The sequence below is a fragment of the Taurulus bubalis genome (genome assembly GCF_910589615.1).
Source record: "Taurulus bubalis genome assembly, chromosome: 7".
NCBI classification, from domain to species: Eukaryota; Metazoa; Chordata; class Actinopteri; order Perciformes; family Cottidae; genus Taurulus; species Taurulus bubalis.
Genome location: NC_136595.1, coordinates 20,251,913 through 20,275,715, shown reverse-complemented (window position 1 = coordinate 20,275,715; position 23,803 = coordinate 20,251,913). Strand labels below are relative to the sequence as shown.

The 23,803-nt window shown below is 45.1% G+C and overlaps 1 protein-coding gene across 4 annotated transcripts; it reads right to left on the bottom strand.

Annotated features, from left to right (window-relative positions):
- Positions 1-682: 682 nt before the first annotated feature.
- On the bottom strand, positions 683-22,844 carry abl2 (c-abl oncogene 2, non-receptor tyrosine kinase; the record flags this gene model as incomplete). Of its 4 annotated transcripts, XM_079220996.1 has the most annotated exons (12): positions 683-2,511; positions 3,137-3,151; positions 4,160-4,342; positions 4,701-4,790; positions 5,129-5,281; positions 5,384-5,568; positions 5,696-5,873; positions 6,027-6,111; positions 6,320-6,592; positions 6,764-7,059; positions 9,412-9,540; positions 22,628-22,844. In XM_079220996.1, the coding sequence occupies 12 exons, from the start codon at positions 22,842-22,844 to the stop codon at positions 683-685; spliced, it is 3,633 nt and encodes a 1,210-aa protein (XP_079077122.1). The 4 variants fall into 4 exon arrangements, with proteins under 4 accessions (XP_079077122.1, XP_079077120.1, XP_079077121.1 ...); XM_079220994.1 differs by lacking the exon at positions 3,137-3,151 and having other exon boundaries at positions 9,412-9,576; XM_079220995.1 differs by lacking the exon at positions 3,137-3,151.
- Between the last annotated feature and the right edge of the window lie 959 nt (positions 22,845-23,803).

Genomic DNA, 23,803 nt, shown 5'->3' with positions numbered 1-23,803 from the left:
AAAAAAAAACAAACTTCTGCACACAGAATCAAACTGCAAATTGAGACCTCAAAACCTTGAATCATATTGAATCCTGATGTTGTTTCCAATCCTTTAGAATATAATGGCTTTTTAAAAAAATGGCTTATGATCACTTAGTTCCTCAGACACAGAGCAAAAATACTCGACTGCGAAACACAGTACATCCAACTGATGATTCACTCATTTGTGAAACATTGTTCGAGCTTCGTCAGTGAACAGTCGTCTCGTGCTCTCAGTAAGGCTTTAGCACAGCCACCACCACTCTCGCTCAGTACGTGACAGACCGACAGATGAGCGTTGACTTTGCCTCCTCTCTGGGCCGGCTACTCGCAGCCGACATTCATTTAACGAAGAGGCCTTTATCACGGCCGGGTGGACGCGAGGGGATAAACATTTCTTGGTGCGACTGAAACCACGTTAAGTTTGACCGTTTCTGAATACTTATTAGGTCAGAGCAGAACTAGTGTCCACACTGGCATTTTTATGAAACAGTTGTTTGTAAACAGTAAAAAGAATACATTTTGTAGTGATTTCTCTGAGGTACTGAAGAGATTCGTCTCATTTCGTCCCCAAAAAAGCTGTCAAAAGAACCAGAACATGAAAAGGAATATTAGCAGTCTGTTGGATAGTTCGGGGGTGACAGCTGGTGTTGCCACAGTGGCTACCTCTGGACTACGTCACTAATCTCTTTAATACAGCTGTGCAGGTTGTCCTGTACAGTGTTGGGCCCCACGCCGCTCAGCCCTCCACCCCCTGAGGACGAGGCCCTCAGTTCCTGCAGGCTGAGCTCCAGCTTCCCCACTGCCTCTCGGAAGGCAAATTTGTTCCTCATCTGAGGGATGCAGTCCACATAACCTGAGCAGTAGTCTAGCAGCTGGTGGCCAGCGTCCAGCACCTGGCTGCTGGAGGGGCTTTCGGAGCTGGCGTGGAGGGCGCTGCTCAGGCACTCGGCGCACTCCAGCAAGGCCACGCGACTAGCTCGCTCCAGGGGCACCCGCTCCGCCTGCTGCCTGGTTCTCCGCAGTGCCACTTTGGAACCGGCAGACGATGCCGCGTGTGAAGAGGCGGCAGTGGTGGCGGCCCCGTTGGCCATTTTGGTGGGAGTCGTATTGGTGGTGGCGGGGCAGGACGGAGAAGAGGAAGATGCAGGAGGCACTTGTGGTGGTGGCACTGACGGTCTGCCCGTCGTCGCTGGACCTGACATTCGCCCCGACCGGTGACCTTTCGACGCGTCTCCGTTTACCTCCACTGGTGCTCCTCCTACCTGCTCCTCTCCGTCGCCGCTGTAGGAGTGTTGCAGGCTGCGCAGGGTGGGAGGGGGAGGAGGAGCACACTTGGGTTTTACAAGCCGCGGCCTGTCCCGGTCTGCTTGGTGCTCGGACAGCAGTTTGAAGCGGTTCCCCTGAGAGTCCAGTCCGACCAGGTGCACGTCGGCTGGGCTGTGCTTCAGTGTGGGGGAGATCAGGACCGGAACTTTGTGGTTGTGAGTCGGCGCACCTGCTGCGGCTGATGAAGCTACTGAACTAGAAGTCTTAGAGGGAGACGACCAACTGTGCTGCCTGTCTGGTCCTCCCCCACTCTCCTCTCTACCCTCTTTGACCCGAGACAGACTGTCCGATTCCCCCACCTCCCCCCCAACCCCTGGCGCCCTCACCCCTACGGCAGCACCTCGCGGTAATAGCTTGGCTTTGGGCCTTTCCCTGATCTGTGCCGTCCCCTCATCCATCCTCCTCTGCAGAGTTTCTGAGGGCCGCGCAGCCCCGTTCTCTGGCTGGGAGGTTGTGGAGGAAGTCCTCTCGAGAGGGGGTTTAGCACTGCGGTTTCTGGGTAAAGTCAGAGCCATGCGCTCCAGATCTGGCAGCCCAGATGACATTGAGGAGGTAGAATTGGACCTAGGAAAGGGTTTAGGCCCTCCTGCTATACTCCCAGTCTCCTCTGAAGAGGTTGTCTTTCCTGTCCGTAGCCCCAGGGTCCTTTTGATGAGTCGAGGGGTAAAAAAACCAGCCAACCCACTCCAACTGCTGCCGCTCGTCATCTGTGAAGCAAGCCCCCCACCAGAGGGTTTCTGTCCAAAAGCAGCCCCACAGCAGCGTGACTGAGGCTGGGTGGGTTCTCCATGGGAGTGAGAGGGCGAGGCAGAGAAGCCACCAAGACTGTCCGAATGGGGTTGGGGAGGAGGAGCGCTGAAATCAGCGGTGGGCTCGTATTTCTTGTGAGGCTGCGTTTCCATCTCCCGGAAAGAGCTGCTCCTCTTGGGCGGCGTCGGGAGGTTCTGTTGGAGCTGAGACGACGGCGAGGAGGAAGAAGAGGAAGACTTCTTCTTTATGAAAGAGCTAAAGAAGCCAGCCTTGCGGTCTCGCGTAAATGTGCCCATATCCTGTGCGTCCTCTAAAAGGCTGCCGGGAGATTTCTCTCGTGGCTGCTGTTTTCTGGGTAGAGCCGGGGAGCTGCCTGATCGGCCATCTCCTCCTAACAAGGTAGAAGCCCAGCCTGGAAAGAAGGAAAGAGGGCTGGATTAAAACAGAGCCACAAAGCTGGGCTGAACTCAGCAAAACCACAAACTCATATTAAAAGGGTTACTTAATACCTCAAGAAACAGGTAATGAAGAACACTGCTCGGAATCCCCTTAGTTTCTTAATATGCTCGTTTATAGATTAATGTCACTCAATGCATCAGTCAGTTGTGTGCTGTTGTGATAAAATGGACTATTCACTCCCCCACGCTCTCTCTAAAAGCTTTTCTTTCCTCCTCTGGGACTCATGAGTAAGGAAAAAGCCTTTCAGGAAAAGGGATGGAAACTTTTCAGGCCATGCCAGTCATGCAGACACTAATTCAATGATTTACAAGCTGCTCTTGTAAAAGATGGGATGATGAATACACTTCTAGGATGATAACGCATGCCATACAGAAACTGCCCAACCCGTTACTACGGGGGCTGTTGCGTAACTTTGCTCAAAGAGGGAAATACATGTTCACACTTCTGCTGGTGTTTGAATCACTACAGAGTGGTGCACAAGCTTTGCTAACCAGACAATGAATTAGATAAATCTAATACATTACAACGGCAAAAGTTACATTAACTGAATAAGGGCACAAACGGTACACAGCTCTTACTTGGCATGGTTCTCTCTTCAATGATAGCATTTGCATGAAAACATAAATGCATACAAACAAGGAATATTAGTACAACACACATGTAAATTAAGTCATAACTGTGGTGACAATCTTTGTGGTTTCATTAACAAAACAAACACTTGATGATGTTCTGCATTATCACAGTAACAATTCTTATTTGATTTATGACTGAATGAAAGCTATTGTTTACTTTATTGGTAAATACTTGTTGTTCAAGGACCAAGACGAAGCTAAACCACATGGTAACAGTACCAGAAGTAAGTGAGAAAAAGCAAACCAAGACAAAGACGAACAGATGGTCTTTTTCACAGTAAACACACAAATGAAACATTTTATTTTTAATATAAAACAAATAAACAATAAATTAAACGAGACAAGACAAACATTATTTAAATTTAATATTGGGGTTAGCAAATATGAATACATGACGTGTTACCAACTATTGATTGGGATGTGGGAATAACAGTAATGCAACAAATAGGACAAGGCAGAATATGACCTTCATTCCATCACAGATAACAAAAACTGTCTCCATTGATCACTCAATATATTTGTGTTTGTGGTTGACTTGAAGTGACTCCCTGAATCACATGATCACATTTATACTTTATAATATATATTATAGCATCTTAAACATCTTTTAATTGGTGTCGGATGACATGGACAGGAGCAACTAAGTTTCACGGCTGAATAAACAGAACCTTGAACATTAGAAATAAAATACTTCTGAGTGCTGAAACAGTTGTAATTTTAGGCCAGTGTATAGGGACTATGGCAGGCTGCGCTTGCAGATCGGCTTTGAAAGAGCACTGGATGATCGATCGGATGCTAGAAAGATGGCGGCACCATTGGTCGGGAAAATGATGGCCCTTCTTTTCAGCCGGCGGCGGGCTTTGCGCCGCTGCAGTTGACTCTGTGAATTGGCGTTCTCTGGCATACCTGCAGAATCATAATGTGTTGCATCTGACTGATTGGAAGAAAGGTAGGCATGGCTGGCTGTACCTGAGTGACCGTGCGTGCCGTGGTCGGATCGTCCGTCGAGTCCACCCTCAATGTTTTCCTTGTTTTCTGTGTGCTTGTGGAGTGTGCGAGATTTGGAAGGCAACAGGGGCATGTCGTGACTGAAAGGGTGCAGCGGTCCACAGTGACCAGAGGAGGCCGTCTTACAGAGCTCCTCTGCTACCTCTGCAATGTACAACAAAAGATTCAAACTATTAGAAGGCAGTCAAACATATTTATTATTATGGGGTTAGCTATAAACATTTTGTTTTTAAAATGTTGCACTTTACCCTAAATTATGCTGCGCCAATGACACAGTTTCTCAACAGAGATTAATAAAGTTTTAATTTTATATAAGATGTTCTAGCTGTCTCTCAAGGCAGCAAAGTTGAACAGGCAGCTCTGCTAGCAAAGTTAAGCGTCAGCTTTCTGAATGAAGAGTTTGCCTGTTCAGCTCATTTAGAGGAGTGCGTTTAGAAGCTTTGTGAATGCCGGTTTTGAGCTCCACAAAAGACATCTGAGGATAAACTACAAGTAACTCTACCTTCAGAGATGCTGGAGTCATGGAACATTGTTTCAAAGGCTTGGTGGATCTCTGCGAACGAAGGCCGGTCCAATGGGCTCCACTGCCAGCCTGGAAGAGAGACAGACAAAAAGACATGTTACTAAAAGACAGCACCTAATTTGACGACTGTAAAAGACTTAAACAATCTGGTCTTTCACAGATCCTGTACTTCCAGACTATTGTTTGTAAGCCTGTTTTCTTCTTTATAATCACAGGATAATGAGTTTTAAGACAGTGTGGAAGGGGATGCTGCAAAATGTGATATGACAAAGGTTTCGACAAGCATCTAGGAAAGATCAAAGCCCAAACTAAGCTTTTCAAAGCTGTCGACCTCTATTCATGTCTTCCCACTTTAGTGTGACCACTTGGTGAATAAGCAAAAGGCAGGAATGATGGCTACTACTTACATGCTCTCATGAGTTCATAGACTTTGGGCGGGCATCCCTCGGGCTGTTCCATGCGGTAACCTTTCTCCAGGAGGTCATAGACCTGCGACAGATCGATTCCAGGGTATGGAGACATGCCATAGGTGGCAATTTCCCACAGCAGCACCCCAAAAGCTGTAAGGAAGAGGATCAAACATTAACACATGGAAGAATGCGCTACAAGTGAGGATAACTAATATAATAATTAATATGAACGTATGCTCATGTATTGCTCACCCCAGACATCAGACTTGATTGAGAAGGTGTTGTACGCCAGGCTCTCTGGTGCAGTCCATTTGATGGGGAACTTGGCCCCAGCGTGGGCCGTGTAAGTGTCACCAGTCATCAATCTGCTCAAGCCAAAGTCTGCAACCTTCACAACATGATTCTCCCCGACCAGGCAGTTCCTCGCTGCGAGATCCCTGAGGGAGGGACAGTGAGGCAAGGAGAAAAGAGGGAGGGAAAGAAGGGAAAGGGAGAGAAATTTGATTAGTCTGACAAATGAGGCATACACAGACACACGCACACACATCAAGAGTATGCTCTCACCTGTGTATAAAGTTTTTCTTCTCCAGGTATTCCATGGCAGAGGAGATCTGTGTGGCCATGTAGAGCAGCACCACAGCGTTCACCTCCTCCTTGTCACAATCTCTCAAGTAGTCCAGTAGGTTGCCGTGTGGCATGTACTCTGTTACAATGTAGAACGGAGGCTCCAGCGTACACACACCTGTGGGAGAGGCAGCCGTTAGAATAAAGTTGGCAACAACCACTGAGAGCGATTGTGTCTGATTTAGAATGTATTAAGATGAATATAGTAGGAAAATTGGTGTGGTTTTGTCGAAGGCACAGTAACATAGAATCAGTGTTCATAAATACTGACCTAGTAGTTGAACGAGGTTTGGGTGTTTAACCTCCTTCATAACGGCTGCTTCTTTCAGAAATTCTTCAACTTCCATGGTATCCTCCTGTCATTATGGAAAGTGAATAAAAAAGCAAAAAGAAAAGAGGCTTCTTGTCAGTGGGTAGGAAAGACATGGTAGCCAGGAACAAGTAACATGCAGCACCTGTATTACCAAAGACTGCCTGCAGGTGGCGATCTATAACCACTTTTACAAACCAGCTTCCCACAATAAAGCTCAGTGACAATAAACTATGACATGAGGGGCCTCTTACCTTGAGGGTCTTGACAGCCACCGTGAGGTTGTACTTCTTCCACACTCCCACATACACCTCTCCATACTGGCCTCCTCCCAGCTTGTGCTTCATGGTGATATCGGTGCGTTCCATCTCCCACTTGTCGTGGATGGGGGACACACCGTACACTGTGGGCTTGTTACATTTTGGCGCTGGGTAGTGCAGGGTGGTCACAAGGCCATCGGCTACAGTGGAGTGATGGTGGACCAGCTCGGCCAGGGTGGCAAAACGACTCTCAGATGTCACATACACCTGAGGGGGGAAGGGTTGGAGGTGGGCGAGGACAAAAGGAAAGGATGAGGAGAGGGACAGAGTTAATGAATGCTGTCAAAGTTCTACAAATTGAGCTTATTATGAACAATATAATTAAAGAGTATCATAAAGATGAAGCATTCTTTCATTGTCAACCACCCTTCACTCTACCTTTCCATCTGAGGAGGTGTTGATCCGGTAGTGGTAGACTCTCCCCTCATAGCGAAGAGAAATCGACAGCTGTCCGGGGCTGCTCTCGCTTTCCCGGACCAGGAAACTGCCGTTGATGAGGGACGAGAGCAGGTACTCGGCGGCGCTGCGTGACACGGGCCCATGGTACCAGCTGTGCTTCTCCAGACTGTTGACCGGCGTGATGTAGTTGGAGGGCACCCAACCCTGGCCGTTCTTTGAGCGCACTTCACTCCACTCTCCATTCTGGTTGTAGCCCAGCACACGCAGCTTCTCACCTGGACGCAAGAGGGGCAACTTGTCAGACTTGATCTCATGGTCAGTGGCAGCGTGGACTGGCGGTTCAACAAGTTATCGTGGCTTTTATCTCACCCATGTGTACTGTTAAAACTGACAAAAGCTAGTCAGTACTTGGAGTAAATCTTGCAAGCCATTTTGATAAATGCTTTAAAAAAATTTAAGATAAAAAATCTCTAATCATAATGTTTAAAGAAGAGGTTCTTATGTTTTATGATTAAATATCTGATGCTGATTAAAGGATTTCATTCATCTCTCTCTCAGATTCCTTATAGAGACAACAAAGAAGATAATTTGTTATCAAGTCCCAGCGTTGGTTAATAACAGGAGAGAGGAGTCATGTAGTCGACATGCCTCTCATTGAAACTACATCAAAAGCTATGGAACAATGATAGGGTTGGGTGAACTGCATATCTGTCATAGAGGGCTCGGCAAACCCAGGCATGTAGTGACTTGGTCTGTTGTCTTTATTTCTGACATCAGTGCTGAAGACAACATGAGTGAGCAGAGCAGAGCGGTGATGTGCTGAAACAGGACGGGTGGAAAGAGACCCATCAGTGTAACAAACAACACTGAATGATGCAGTGATCAGTCCCGTCAGTCTACCTACCTCTGCTCTTCTATCACACAATCACCTACGCTGTCTTTTTCTTCCAGTCCAATTATCTCACCCACCAGTCAGACTCAAAGTCTTACACACAAAGTATGACGCGTGTGTGTGTTGCTTTGGATACCGATGAGACAATGACATCTGATTCAGGAAGTCCAGGTGAAGTAACAAATGAATGCATTAGAAGACTTATCAGACGACAAAACACTGCACTGCAGTTTGTGATACTCACACAACAAAGTTATTTTGTCACGAGATAACCAAAAGAAATAAAACGTCAAGATTAAGTTATCCAGCTTTTCACAGAGGGCTGGAGTGGATCTTAATGCAGCTTGCATTACACACACACACACACACACACACACCAGAGTCAGTCAACCATGGCCCACTACCATGTAACCACTAACTAGAGCTGCAGGTCTCGCTCTTAAAGTGACACACTATGCTGGCTATCCACAGAACTACATTAAACAGAGATGGTTATCCACATCCAGGCCACCAATCCAACAGCCTCCTCTGTGTCTGTAAGTTCAGAGGGAGTGGAAACACTGACTGCCTCCTTGCCTCACACACTGGGAGCCATGTCTGCCTGAAGCCGGGTCCTAGTCTGGCCTAGCCTGGTTCAGCCTGGCACAGAAGAGAGACAAAGATTAGCCCCAGACGTGTGCTCGTTGATCAGAGAAGTGCCTTCTCTGATCAGCCCATGCCTGCTTTGCTCACCCCCCCTGTCATGGTAACAGTTGAACCTATTCAATGTGAACATTGACACACGGACACACACACACGGACACACACACACACACACAGACCATTAGAGGCATGCTGGGGTGTTTCCATGTGGCAGGGCAAAGAGCCGGGCCGATAGGAATAGTGCAGCAGGAGCCTGGGAGTGCACATATGCTTGCATGTGGGCAGGAATCTCAGATTTACTCCATGAGTCAGGGTCTAAACATCATTTCCATCCCATGCAGCTGCCGTGGAAGTCTGAAAAGGATGGATAATTTACACTCTGCCACGTTTAATGCTTTAGATCGGTTGGGGACACGGGCCTGGCTGTCTCTAATAGGATATTTTAAGCCCATTACTCTGGGGAAGATGGTTGACCGGTTAACTGCTGGTTTGAACCCAAGATAACATTTCCTTGTCCCACGCCCGGTTATTATTTTTCCACCTCTACTAGTGGATGATGAAGTAAACAAACATGTAGCTCACAGGTGGTGTAAAAGAAGTAAAGTGTAGTGTGAAAGACGGATGTGACGGGTTTGGGCGGTTGACAAAGAAAGCTTTGGGTTGGGGGTCAGATACGGGCTGATGTCACGGCAGGGTGCGATTATGGTGACGGTTGGGTAAGCTCTATTGACACACAACATTCCTCTGGCATAACTAAACTTGTACTCATCAAACATTCTTTCAGCTGGGAGTTGCTGACCTGCCAATCACAGGCAGGATTGCCTCCAGCGACTCTTTCCTACATGTAAGAAATCCCTCTTGGTTCCAACAGATGTCAACAGTCTTGCTTAGCAAGACTCAACCTTCAGTGATGATGCACGGAGAAGAGTGGACTCAAGAACACATTTTTCAAGTCTCGTTTCAGCACATAATATCACAAAACCTCTTTTTTCGTGGAATCTGAAATGTACGTTTTTTAGGCAGTTAACAGGCGAACACCATCAACAAACAGTTGTTGCAATCAATTTACAGTGAATCAGAGAAATGAGTTTACCTTTAGTGATGCTGAGTGTGTTGTCTCCGCTGGCGACAAAGTCATAAAGTGCAACGAAGAGGTTGGGGTCGCTTTCGGCTGCCCCCAGCAGGTTCTCCTTGGAGCTCCAGCGCACCGCCTCCGTCAGCGCTGCAGAGTCCAGGCCGAATGGCCGGTGGAGAGCTTCTGGAGGAAAAGAAGGAGCGATGGTCAGAGAGAGGGAAGATAAACCACAGATAAATGTGCCTGGGAATGCAATGTCATTTACACAGGTGAACAACAGTGGAGGAAGAAAATCAATCATTCAAATTTATACAGAAACCCCAAAACAATAAGTTGTTTTGTGTCTAATAATAACCATCAGCACAAACTGATCACAACAAGATGTCCTATTCCAATACTATATTGAGGCAAAAAGCCCCTGATTAACAGGGTAGCCGAGGCAAGATGTCCTCTAACCACATGATACAGATTAAAATCTCCATGATCCCAAGTGTCCATTTCACTGATCGTCTACCTGTCTGTCCAGTCTGTTGCCCCTGCCTGAACCCTGTGTGGCGATGACGGCCGCTCAGAGCTGTCCACTCGTCCTCAAAACTGCTGCTTGCCTGTAGGCACCTCAAAAGCATCACTTTACTGTATCCACTCTCTGAAGAGCACTGTTATCAATGGCTACACACAGAAGCCGGTCGTGTCTTGCCTGAGCCAGGTAAGGTCTGAGGTGAGAGTGTTTTAAACTGTTTGTATAGAGCAAGGAGGGAGGAGCTACGGCATTGTGGTAGGAAAGAATCTCTCTGAGCAAAATGCAGTGATTACCATAGCTACATAACACACACACAAACACACGCACACACACACACACACACACCCATTAACAGACGCACCATGAAGAACAAGTACATGCGTGGCTTACACGTACTCAACTCAACAGCTGCTGCCAAAGTCACTGCATGTCTGGACAGCTGCTGAGCAAGTGGGAGATAAGGGTGGCGAACCGGAGGGACGGAGAATGATTTTAGCCTTTAATACAAGCAACTTTGAAATGGAAAAGCTATTACTGAACACGTTTGCCTCAAAAGAAGGTGAAAGCAATGGCATAGACATAGTGATTAAACTTGATTTATTTTCATAAATGGAGGCACAATTTAGGATAATCCAAAACTTTGCAATAAGTCCTGCATTTATAAACATTGAAATATTTCACTCTATAGTTGTTTTGGGGCTGTAACTTGTGGTATAACACACAGATGTATATTTTAGTCAAAATGCAACTAAATGGTTAAAGTTGAATTCTAAAAATCAAGAAAATAGTCACATGGCTGTGATCTGAGGAACAGAAAGAGCCAACACAAAGCGCCAAAGGTCATCTTCCGGTTTTCAACATCTGCAGTCGTTACAAGCTAACTACAACAAGAACACTAGTTGATTCTTAAAATTAGACAGATGAAATAAGCTTTCTTATGTATCAGTAATGCAGCCTTTAAGAACAGAAAAAAACTAGTCAAAGTCACTGTGAGGAACCTTTAGCTGGTTATGAAATAGGCTTAATTTAATACGGATGACTCACTTGAACTTACTTATAAACTAAACCATCAGTGAGAAGACTGTCATTAGTGCAGAGGTTCAAATAAAATTAAAATAATTAAAATAGTATATTAACATAGAACCTCATTGTCAACGGTATCCGATTCAGTTATTGAGTCAGTATTGGCCCGATATCGTTGTTGGTCTAGAAATAGAAGAGCCCACCAAACTAACAAATACAAAATCAAATGACATGCAGCCAACTACAAGGAAGCTGGTGTAAACCCACAATTGTGATTAAGAAGAGCACAAAAGTAGCTGCCTGTGATAAATGGAGTCTAAAGGTCAGCTCGTGTGAACAATCACACGCAGCTCAGAACATAACATTTCTTTCAGATTATGGCTTTTAAATCAGAGAATTGAGAACCCAAACTTGATCAACGTCAGATGCCAGACAACTTTGTATCACCAGACTGTCGTTAGCAAGTCAAAGAGAATAATGCCGCTTTTAACTCTAAGCTTCTGAGACACCTTGTGCAAATAAAACATGACAAATACATAACTTTTTCCTCAGACTAGTTCAGGTTGGCCCATGCCAACTTAAAGTACTATGTGAAATCTGAGTTATTGCTCTAATTGTGCAAAGATGGCGACACATCATCAAGAAATTCAGCCTTTTCCATTGTTAGTCTACTCTACACCATGTGGCAGGCACATGCCATGCACACAGAGAGCTTTTCTGAGTTCTGTTCAAATCAGCACTCAATATCTTTCTCCCATGCCAAACAATTTTGCTCAATATTGTCTAGTATGTCCATCCACATCTATGCACAATGCTTGCCCACCTTTGTTCTGGACCAGCATGCACTGCAACGCGGCACTGGCCGTGACCTGGCTCAGCCACAGTTCCCAGTACATCTTCAGTCCTAGTATCCAAAGAAGCTCTCAAGTTTTTCTCGATCCGCTGCGATGACTCCCAACAGTCGTTTTAAGCTTGACCGTGTCTAAGTAGACTGAAAAGCACAAGTGTACATTCTTCTGGACCACGAGGTACTTCCCTCACTGCGAAGGTACAAATGCTGTCGGAGACTCCACAAAGTATTTACCCACGCTGTCCTTGAATCAAACCACCTAAACTTCTGAAGTTACAGTAGTCACTAGCAGCCTCCTGCTGGGAACTCCCTACGAGCTTTGATGTGGCCGAGGGGAGTCAGGATTTCCAAGGTCCATCTGGCGAACACAGACATCCATGACTGATGTTCTCTGCGGTTAAACGCACTGTAAGAGATGGCAAAACGTGGCAGAGAGGGGGAACAAGAAAAGTGTGTAGTCCCCCCATGTATATACAGAGGTTGGGTTGGGGAGGTAGGGCTAGATGTATGGTATGGAGGAAAGTTGAGTTGCATGTGACACGTGTGTGTGTGTGTGTGTGTGTGTGTGTGTGTGTGTGTGTGTGTGTGTGTGTGTGTGTGTGTGTGTGTGTGTGTGTGTGTGTGTGTGTGTGTGTGTGTGTGTGTGTGTGTGTGTGTGTGTGTGTGTGTGTGTGTGTGTGTGTGTGTGTGTGTGTGTGTGTGTGTGTGTGTGTGTGTGTGTGTGTGTGTGTGTGTGTGTGTGTGTGTGTGTGTGTGTGTGTGTGGTGTGAGAGGGTGTGAGGCCTGGACCAGTGCTGTGGCCAACAGCAGATGGCTGGTCTTATTCCCCTGGGGAGGGGGGTCTATTCACCCACACTTCTTCTGCCTGTGTGTGTGCATGACTACAACTGCTGTAGTCAGGCCGAGCCAACTGTCAGAGCTGCTCCTCTTACATAGTACATATCACATCACTGTATTTAGGAATGTTTTTAATGAAATAGTAATATTATGCTGGATACATTTGTCAAAGGTCTCGATTTGAGGAATCTCTACTCAAGTCATCCCAGACAAGCAGCAAGACACAAAGAGACACCCAATCACTGACTGGACAAGTACGCCAAGGTGCATATTTGGGGGAGTTTTTCCTGATCCGATGTGAGGTCCCGGGACAGGGATGTCATATGTACAGATTGTAAAGCCCTCCGAGGCAAATTTGTATATGTGATTTTGGGCTATACAAAATAAACTGAATTGAATATCAAATAACCCAATTAGATAAAATAGTTTTCCTAGCATCATCAAGTTGATGATGAAAGGATGCCAAGTTGAGATATATATATTTCAAATCTCTTTCAAATCCTTCATATGCCAGACAAAAAGCGTGATGCTGTTCACTTGGCTGAGCTCAGAGCTCATGTGCTGGATCGTTTGATTGAGGGAGCAGTTGGTCTGCGTGGGGTATGTCGTGTGCCCGTCCGGGTGCCTCGGTGTGTGTGTGTGTGTGCTGTGAAGTGTAGCACATGTGCGTTCTGAAGAAATGACGGCTTTGTGTTGAGCGAAGCAGAAAGGACATTTGCAAGTCTGAGGGGCACGACAAGCTTGCACCCCCTAAGACAGCTGGGACAGAGGTGACCCTGGTACACACACACACACACACACTCTATCTCCTTGCTGCTTCCTTGCAGCTGTTTGTATGCGGGTTTGTGCCTCCATGTGTCTTTAGTCTTTAAAGCATTCCCTTCACCAAGCAACCGCCTTGTGCCAAAGTATTAAACAACACAATAACGTCACTTACACATCCTAATAAAAAACAATAGAGATCGTATATGAAGCCCATGACCAGCTAGGTAAGGTTGTATTTTTAGAAGCTGGAGAACAAAACATAGCAGCATGACATCCAGAAATAACTCTGCGAAGCAGAGGACATAGTGATGGTGGTGAGGAGATAGATGGCTCACTGCCCACAGGAAGACATCACAAAAACCTAAGACAATGCCGTGGGTGAGACCCACGCACACAAGACATTACATGAGCCTGTAAAACAGGCCAGATCAGATCCAGTGGCAGGCTCAGAGCCAGAAAAGGTGAGGAATATGGGAGTCAACGGTATCTACAAACAAGGGTGGGGGGGACTACTGTGTGTTGTAATCTCGAAGCAGCCTTTCTGATGATCACATCGAGACTTCTCTTTTTTCGTCTTCAAATAGTCTCAAAAGCACAAAAATATGGACATCCCGTTACCTTTGAATCCGAAAAGTAAACACTCGAAACACAAAAACATTTTGATCAGGAGAAACTATTGGGTGAGCAAAAAACAAGGGCACAAAGCCATTTAGTATGTACTTAATATACATTATTAAAATGTTCACAGAATATTGTATTAGAGCTACAACAATAATTCAATTAGTAGATCAAATGCAAAATAGTCTGCAACTATTTGGACAAGCAAAAGATGATACCAACTCCTGCTGTTCTCTATTTATATTTTTGTAAACAGAATATATTAGGGTTTTGGACTATTGGCTGGCATAACTAGAGATTTAAAGACGTTACTTAGTGCTCAAGGCTATTGTGATTGTGTCTTCATTTTCAGATGTTTTGTAGACCAAACAAAACTATTTGATTAATCAAGAAAATAATCACCAATGAAATATTAAAGGTAATCATTAGTTGCAGTCATATATAGTATTTAACCAGGACAAATAACTATGTCACTAGGATTTATGAGCAATCCATCAACAGTTTGAGAGTGAGTGAGTGAGTGAGTGAGTGAGTGAGTGAGTGAGTGAGTGAGTGCGCTCAGGAAGATATTCTCTTGTTTCTGAGGACTAGAAGTTTATTGTGTAAAAAGACCACACTTCTACTTGCTGATATCAGTCTGAAACGAGCGATCGGTTCATGAGCAGTGGAACTATTGTATGCGGTATACTCTCAATAACCACACACACACGCTCATGTATGCACTTGCCTTGTGCCCACATTTCAAACATGTCCACGCCGGCAGACTATGATGTCTTCTCCTCTTCTCCCTCAGATCAGACACCCGTCTTTAACACATCCTGGTGTTGCAAACCTCTATGAGTAAGTACTTATAGACGCCGCTGCCAGGAACGCCTGTCAATGTTCTCTATTCAGCTCTGTTCTCTACGACCACCACGTCGACTGACTACATGGGAATACATCAATTAGGGAGTGGACGAACACCAGTCTGGGACTAAGAGCCAGTGGCTCATCCTGGGATGGAGAAGGATGGAGACCTAACCCACAGCGTGCCCTGCCCCTCTCTGGGCTTGTTATGGGTTAATAATGGGCTCTAAGTGCTTCCCTCTAGGTGTGCTGGCAACTAAGCTAAGTGCTCCTTTATGTGACAGCAGAGAGACTGGACGGCACTTGAAAACCTCCTTGCCAAAACTAGACTGGTCTGCTGTAAATATCCAGTTTGACATGCTAAAGAAAATGATATATTAGATCAATTATATTTTAACACAAGTCATCCAGGCACTATGACCTGTTTGAGCATGTGCTTAAAAAAAAATACAAATTCAGTCCTTGCGATGTAAAATACTAAAAAGCAAATAAGTGTTTTTGGATTGTTTTTATTTATATTTTAGCCTCGCTCAAGCCCCAAGACAAAAAAGAAAGCACGTTTTTCTGTCCCGCAGATGCCATAAATTCACACAAAAGCCCTGACATGACAGTAGACTTCCTCACTGCAGATCTGCCCGGTCTTGTTCAATGCATTATGCAATGTTGTGTGTGGACCGTGTTAAATATCTGGCAAAGGTGTGCGTTTATGCTTTCAACTCCCCGGTAAAGAGGTGTGTTCACCGCAGCAGATCTCCCTAAAGCCTTAAAAAGTACACTCCCCGCGTTGCCTCCCCCCTCGTTTTCTTCCGTCTTTGCGATGAGGGTTTACAGAAGCACCCGAGGACTAATCTTGATGTCTGAACAGCTAATCTGTGTGTGGCGTGGTTTAACCATTCTAGGGTGTCGGTTTAAGCTGCTTTACAATGACTCAGTTTAAATAATTGACCAGAGGCTAAGGGGAAATGTTACTTCCACTGCGCTTTTAGTCCGATAGCCGAGATGCCTCTGGCTGCCAAAACAGCCCAGTAGAGCCCCTTCATTCAATGTATATGCCATGCCAGCAGGCGGCACTTTTTCATGACACGTGGGGGGCGGCACGACCACTTTAAAAAAAAAAAATCATCTGGGCCGTGAAGCGGTTTTCCAATATCTATCATGTCACTGTGTGGGGGGTTGGCGCCCCCTACGTTTGAGGCTACGCACAGACGGATGTATCCGTTTTTTTTTCAAAATAAAATATTTTTCCGGGGGGGCGTAATTACATGTAGAACCGCCACTGTTCACGGGGTAACACTACAAACTTGTTCCAGCACTTATAAAAACACCACAAATCAACGTATGAAAGTCGTATGGCCAAAATGCCGCGCACCAGTGCGCCAGACAAGCTAAATACCCTAAGACAGGGATCACTGACCGAAATGTTTGAAAGCGTCAATCCATATGAACGTAATTCACAACGACACGTGGAAATCACTCGGGCAATAACCGAGTTCATAGCCAAATATATGATGCCTCTCAGCCCGGTGACCAAGCCTGGGTCCATGGCATTGATAAAAACGCTTGATAAACGGTACAGGATACCCCCCGTACATATTTCAGTCAGACTGCCATACCGGAGCTGTACAAAAAGTGCAAAGAGAAAGTCGCCACGGAGCTTAAAACGGTGGACATTTTTGCTACCACTACTGATCTGTGGTCAAGCCGCACAGCTGAGCCAAATCAGTCCATTTTATTGACGGAGATTTCAACCTCGGAGCTCGGGATCTCAACGAGGAGAAACACGTCTGCATCACGACAGACAACGCGTCAAATATGGTGCTGGCTGCACGGCTTAATGAATGGACGAGGCTCCAGTGTTTTGGGCACAGATTACATCTTGCCATTGGTAAATTATCATGTGTAAAAATATATAAATTATGTTGAGTTGTGGAAAGTGGATGGGATTAAATAAATTCATATTTCCTCCCACTCCTCTTTTTATTTAATTCTAACAAATAGGCCCAGCCAATGGGAAAGAACATTTTACACTAAATGTATCTAATATTGTGTTGGTCATAATAAAATCATTCATTATGTTTTGTTGGGGAAAAGAGAGGATAAAATTAAAAAAAAATTTAAAATCGTATATTAAATCGCAATTGCAATATTGGAGGAAAAAAAAATCGCAATTAGATTATTTTCCCAAATCGTTCAGCCCTACTTGCTATCACGTTAGCTAACGTGTTTGGGTTGTGTATTGTCGTTAAAGTTACTTTATGTTCCGTTACAGTTCAGTCTTGCTTGTAAAAAAACGTAACGTGATGAAACATGCCGTCACCCCGCGGTCTGGTTCAGTTCACGCTGTCACTCGTTAACGTTAAACCGGCACACCGGCGGATCTGGCTGCAGGTTTTTAATTCTTTTTACTCAAAGTAGAATGAAGCAAATCACGTAGTTGGGCTTAGCCAACAACGTGATTTCGTGGTCATAAGAGGCCCAGATATTGATAAGATGATGTGAATGAAATAGTTTAAGGAAGAGGACACTCTATATGTAGCGCAGCTTGATGCAGGGCTGAGAGGAAGTGGAGGTCAAAACAGACGTGAAAGGAGCAGTACAGCTTCCCACTGTCCCAGTATTTCATACATATTGATAACGCAGGGTATGCTAAATGCAGCCTCTGCTCCAAGGAGATCAATTACAGTAAAAAAGGGCTCACATTTGGCAGATGTATCCGATTAATCTAAAAAATAATCAACCGATAATCGATTATTAAAATAATCGTTAATTGCAGCCCTAGTTTTTTTAGACCGTTTTCCTGAAATTGTATATATTTTTTAAACTTGTTATACAGTATATTGCCTTGCATCCAGTATTGTAATATATTAGATTGTAACCCCTGTATCATGCCGTGTATTGCATCACCAGAATTCTGCCAATACACACAGCCTTATGTGGTCAGTAGGATGTGGTGCGTATGATCCTCCGCACCACATTATATCTTTACTTACAAACAAGGACGTAGAGAAAGAAAGCATATATATCTATATGTATGTATTTTTTTTACAGTATGTGTGGAAGTGTGCATTTCTAGCCAAGTCTCCAGCCTGCAACCCAGAAGATAAGCTGCAGCGATAATGGCAGTAAAAGAGAGGAGGACTGATCCTGGAAGCGAGTCAATGCTTAACAGACTTGGCACAGGGATTGCCCCCCTTTCCTAACCCATATCACATTTTTTCACCCTGCTGCACCATTGCAGCGTCCAACTGTGATTTATCAAGGAGCCACTGCAAAGATTTGGGCAGACCTCTTCACAAGTTTAAAACATTTGGTGCTTTTAATCTGACGGATGTGAGGGGTGGTTTCAACATCTGCAAGTCCAATCACTCACTGTTGTGATTAATCCTCACTCTTTAATGATAAGCGCTGCATAGAGCTGAGGCCAAGAAACAGAGACGAGGACTGTGGTTTTGGGAACTACAGAAGGTTGACTGGTAGCAGATGCAAAGGCTCAAGGCTACAACGGGGAGTTTGGTCACAGAAGCATGCAGTCACAAAAAAACTCAGCTCTTTGAAACATTTTAGAATCTTCAGTAAATATTTCTTCAATTTCTTAAAATGTGACATGATGCACATCATATAAATCTCTGAAATGTGAGGTAACATTCAACTACGGCACATTCTGTGTTGAAGCATTGTAAATGAAAGGGCATTTTACTGTTTTGAATAGGACTACTCTTCTTAGATGTGGGACAAATGTTGCAGACAGGCAGAGCTGGTCAACTGAAGGGCCTAACAGCAGAGGGGTGAGGACAGAGGCAGAGAGAAACCTAAATTATTTAACAAATAGCCATTACAGAGTGCACAATGGTATGCAGTCTTCCAACATAAAACGTGTCTGATTGTGGTTCAAATAATCTGCACAGAAACAATATTCTTAAAAACACATCCATCTCATCACAGTCAGACTCATCAGTTTTGCCCTAATTTCTAGGCAGTTTCCCCCAGAGGAGGTGTGGCCATGGCTCCTCCTAGTGGATATTAGCAGTCACTAGGACTGACTAACTAGTTTTTTGAGCAACAAATAATTTTCTCCAGGATATTATCTTTTAAAGCCTATTCAAATCTCACCCAAAGCTGCAGAAGCTTGATTATCCCAAGAGATCATAGTGGCTGCTGTGTGACGTTTCCTGGCTGTTGGGGGTTTTAGCACATGGAGTCCAGAGAAAAGTGGATTTGTCTCTAATCTAATTTCACCCGTGATGCAAATCAGCTTACGTCCATGGATCCTGGATCCAGACGCTTCTCTTCTCCTCCGGGCAGCTTTAACAGTGCTGCTCTTTAGGTACAGCCGGCTCTGCAATCACTATCAGCGAAACTGCCAAAAAAAAAATACTCCCGTTCACTCATCTGCCCCAATTTCTATGATCTCTTCAGAATAAAAATAGATGAGCCTATCACTTTGAACCGGTACGTGAGAAGTACCAGTTCTTAAACACAGTCAATACATCTATCCCTAAAATCTATTCAGAGTTCTTACAAGCAAGATGTAGATTTCATTAAGGAAGACAAAATAAAAGACATGTGAAAGTGAAATACTATAAGAACATTGATTGCAGTGCTACCTTAATGAGGCCAATCTTTCCGCAAATTTGCCCCACTGTCAGTTCAAAAGGACTCCTCAACGCAGTGGGTGTATCAGATAAAATCCTGACAAGGCTGAAGGGGTGGAACCATCAATATGTTGCATCCTCTGATTCTCCAATACTGCACTTCGACCAATACTCACAGCGGTGGCTCCCTTTGAATCAGCACAGAGGCAGTCTGCTCCCTGTCTGTCCTTGTTTACCTCAGTGTTTTCTAGCTGGACTTTCTGTCTAGTGGGGTAAACACTGTCTAGTTGGGAGACATGGATGCTCAATTAGTGATGAGCCTAGGAGAACTGCTGCACACCTGAGCAGGGGACAGGAGCTGACTCGCCTCGTCTCAAGTGGAGAAAGAGAAAGACAGCCCAAAGCTGGAAACTACAGACGTTGAAATATTTCACTCCCAACGAGGAGAGAGAAATGAAGAGATGGAGGCCACTTGGCCGGTCATATTAACAGCCAATTTACACCAACGGCCTCCAGCCCCGTGTTTATCCCCCTAAAATGACTCCGTGGTTGAAAGCATACTGATAGAAACTCTAGTGGAAGCATGTGCACATGACACCCACTGATACGTGCTGGAAAGACAGGCAGCAACACACAGGCATGAGTTCAACAGACAAAAATGCATTCCTCATAGACTGGCACCTTTCAATTACGTCCCAAGAAGGCATCATTTAGTTTATGAAGTATGCTACTCTGTTATAAAGTGGTTAAAGCTGGATTAATAAAACCACTTCAAACATGTTGCGCTCTGGTAACTTTCATGCGTTAGACTCTGAAGCCATTCCTCCTATGGAAACACAAACACTAATAGATATTAAAATGACACCAACACTGACTTAGATCTGTTGTCAAACCAACACTTTGCTGACTGGTTGACTCACAATCATACTGATCTGTTTTTGTACTTCCTTTTGCTGCTGTGGCACTTCCAACTTCCCTGCATGGGATCAATAAAGCTCATCCTATCTCAACTTCCTCTTGACAAGACCTGGTCACATGGCGTCATTGTCAAATTCACAGAAATCCAATACGGCCATCTCATCAATTCAATCACCGCTAATGCTCAACAGATTTGTTGATAGACAAAAAATGGTTGATTTGTTTAAGAAACTGATCCTATAGTGGATGACAATATTTTGGTACTATAAAAATTCTATACGCTATATAAAAACAACAAACTTGTTTTGTGGCCTCTAATCATACTCAATTAGCAATGGAAACTCATTTAAGTTTGTAAATTGTGAGTTTTGTTTGACATTTTACAAACTAAATGATGATGTATTTAGAAGAAACATAACTGACAAATAAGGAAAACATCTTTTAGTTTTAGCCCTAATTAACACTGACAACTTAACAACCAAAATAGCCTCTCAAAATGTCACCCACAAAGATGTGAAAGACAATGTTGCATCATTATCACATAAATAGACAAGCAGAAAAAAAAGGCACTTTGATAGTCAGTTGAAGACATAGTTCACAGTCCCAAGCTTCCTTGCTTAAGAGTCTTTGTTCTATTATTGTGTACTTTGAAGAGTAGCAGTCTATCTGCAGAGTGGCTGTGTGACTGCATCCTGGCTGCTATAAAAAGGTCACTCCTGCCCGGACATCGGAGAGAACAGGCCGGTGCCGACACTAAGCGGTGCTGCACTTAGGTCTGTACATGTAGTTCAAGCTGAGGAAGGTTACTTTTGAGATGTGCAAGCCAGGATTTGAATACGTGTTCCATTCCCAAAAGCTTGCATCTTCGATGTGTCCTTACTCACCGCAACAGTGTGAGGACGTTGGGTCTGGGAAATCAGCAGTAGTTTTACATCTATGCAGCACACAGCTTATGTGAAGTGACCTTCCACCCGTAGGACACAAGAGTGAGAAACAAAGCCAACTGCAGGTAGACCGACACAAAACATGCCAAATGGTTTACACTTGTGTTTCATCAAATCGAGCATAAGATGTCCCAAACACACAGAGAGAGAGAGAGAGAGAGAGAGAGAGAGAGAGAGAATAGTAAAGCTAAAACACTACAGTATGAAAAGCCCTCAAATGCATGACTATGATGATGATAATGATGATACTATGCATGTCACCAACTAGGCATCCTGTCATCACCATTACTAATAAGCACAGATCGGCCACTAAGAGACCTTGCCTGAGGGCAGAAGGCTGGGAGGACGGAGGCAGATCATCAAGGGGAGTTACTGCTGGACTATTTGTCTGTGGTTCAGATCTGCACTGTTCTCTGTGACTAACAGAGCGGATAACAATATCAATGCACAGCTATTGCTCTGAGGCAGAAACATGGGTTACCATAGGTACTGCCACACCTCTTTTGTGAGTGTCTTTTTATGCATGACTCACAGTACTCATGTTATACATAAACGTACTAATCGTGTGTGAAGACAGACTGAAGGATATTAAAGTATAATCACATAGGAGTAGCTTTAAACGTTGATGATTGCATGAGCGCAATCATGCAATGACAGAAGGTGACTCTAAATAATTCACACACATCTCCCACTGGATCAAACTGTGCAGTCAGCTTGCTGAGTGTGTTGTAACAGTAGACATTATCAGACAGAGGATGCAAGTGAGCATGTGAAAACCACTAGGTATTGTAATGCGAGCCCATGGTGGCTGCTATGGTGGGTTAATGGGGTGGAAATGCTACTCAACCACCGGAGGCAAGAATCACTGTTTACCAAACCAAATATCACACAGAGGGGCCTTAGAGATAACATAACTGGCTCACTTCCAGTCACGACCCTTCGGGCTGAGCAGAGAAGACTCTTCCTCTTTTCCAAAAACACAGTTCCTCCTTTGGGGAACATCAAGTCACATGCAGCACATAACGTAGCTGCACACGCGCCAGCATACTGCTATATTCATGTCAAATAGGAGCAACTGTGTTGCCCGTCTTCTGACTAAACGGCCTCCTGCCTACACGCACAGACAGTTGACAAATTAACACTCGCATGGTAAAATGGATGAGACATGGAAAGGCACGGTTAGTTGGCATGGCTATTTCCGCTAACGCGTCGTTGTCAAACTAGCACAGTCTCGGCTAGCGAGCGCTCATCATCAGCAAACACATATCAAAGTAAAACCGGACTCCTTCCCTTCTTTTATACAACACGGTGCTCTTGTTACCTGAATGAAGTGTGAAGACGTTGATCCCCGGGTCGGGCACGTTCACTGCAGCGGTCCTGCCCGGCGGTGTCCCGGTGCTGCTGCCGGGTTCCCGGGGTCTCCTCCCGGCGCCGCTCGCCCGGTTCCCCTTCCCTTGGTGCGGTTGGGACGCGTGGGGCTGTGGTGGCTGGAGTCCGGTCGATGTGCTCTCACCGACGCGGCTTACCTGCTGCCCCATCCCGGTAGTTTGGTGTAAGGACGTTCGGGACGAAGCGAGCAAACCCCCCTGCGCTCCCCCTGGTTCACATTCCCCCGAGCTGGAGCGGCCTGGCCCGAAAGGTCTTCCTCAACCCGCTCCTCGCTCTTCTTCACCGAGCGTTACGTTGACTAGCTCCTATTAGCTCGCCTGGCTAGCTAACGTTAGCAGCTATCGGTGAAACCCACCCACTCTGCCTTTAACAATAAAATCGCGACCCCATGCGCGTGACAGCCTTTGTCTGTGTCCCGGTGATCCAGATGGTGTCCCAACTGGAAAATAACGGTACCAGGCGAGCGAGATTGGGTAAAATCTGGAGCTTTTTCAGAATCGTTGTGCCGTTGTTCTGCCGCTACGCGCCCCCTCTGACGCCGCCATCTTTACCGCAGAATAGGAGATGTGTTGCGCAAGGCGGGGAGGGGGGCGGAGGGGGGGTCGCCGCGATCCCCTGTCACCCGTGATCCTCCACCTCTCCGGTCGGCACCGACACCAACCGGGTCCCAACTATTCTCTGGAGCGGGCGGGGGGCTGATCCCGGCGTCCTTGAGAAAAATGCAGAAAGACTTCAAACACCATTATCAGCTATTGTTTCATCAAGTTAATGCAGAGTATTGATAACAAAGAATCACTGCTTCAATAAATAGTTTTAAATAATCTGCACTTTAGAACTGTAACCAGGACAATGTGGCTGTATAGGTATGCAATTATTTTATTGAAGTAAAATCAAAGTCCATTATCAATACATACCAACTCTGCAGATGTCAGACAGGTATCACTCGTTGATCAGTCAAGTCATGATTGGACTCATAAATGCAAATCACACCAATGAATAATATAATATAACTTGTACATTTGACATACATTTCTATTGACAGTATACACTTGTATACTGCCACAGAGGTGCTTACCAGTACTTAACTCATGTATTATAGCTGATTATG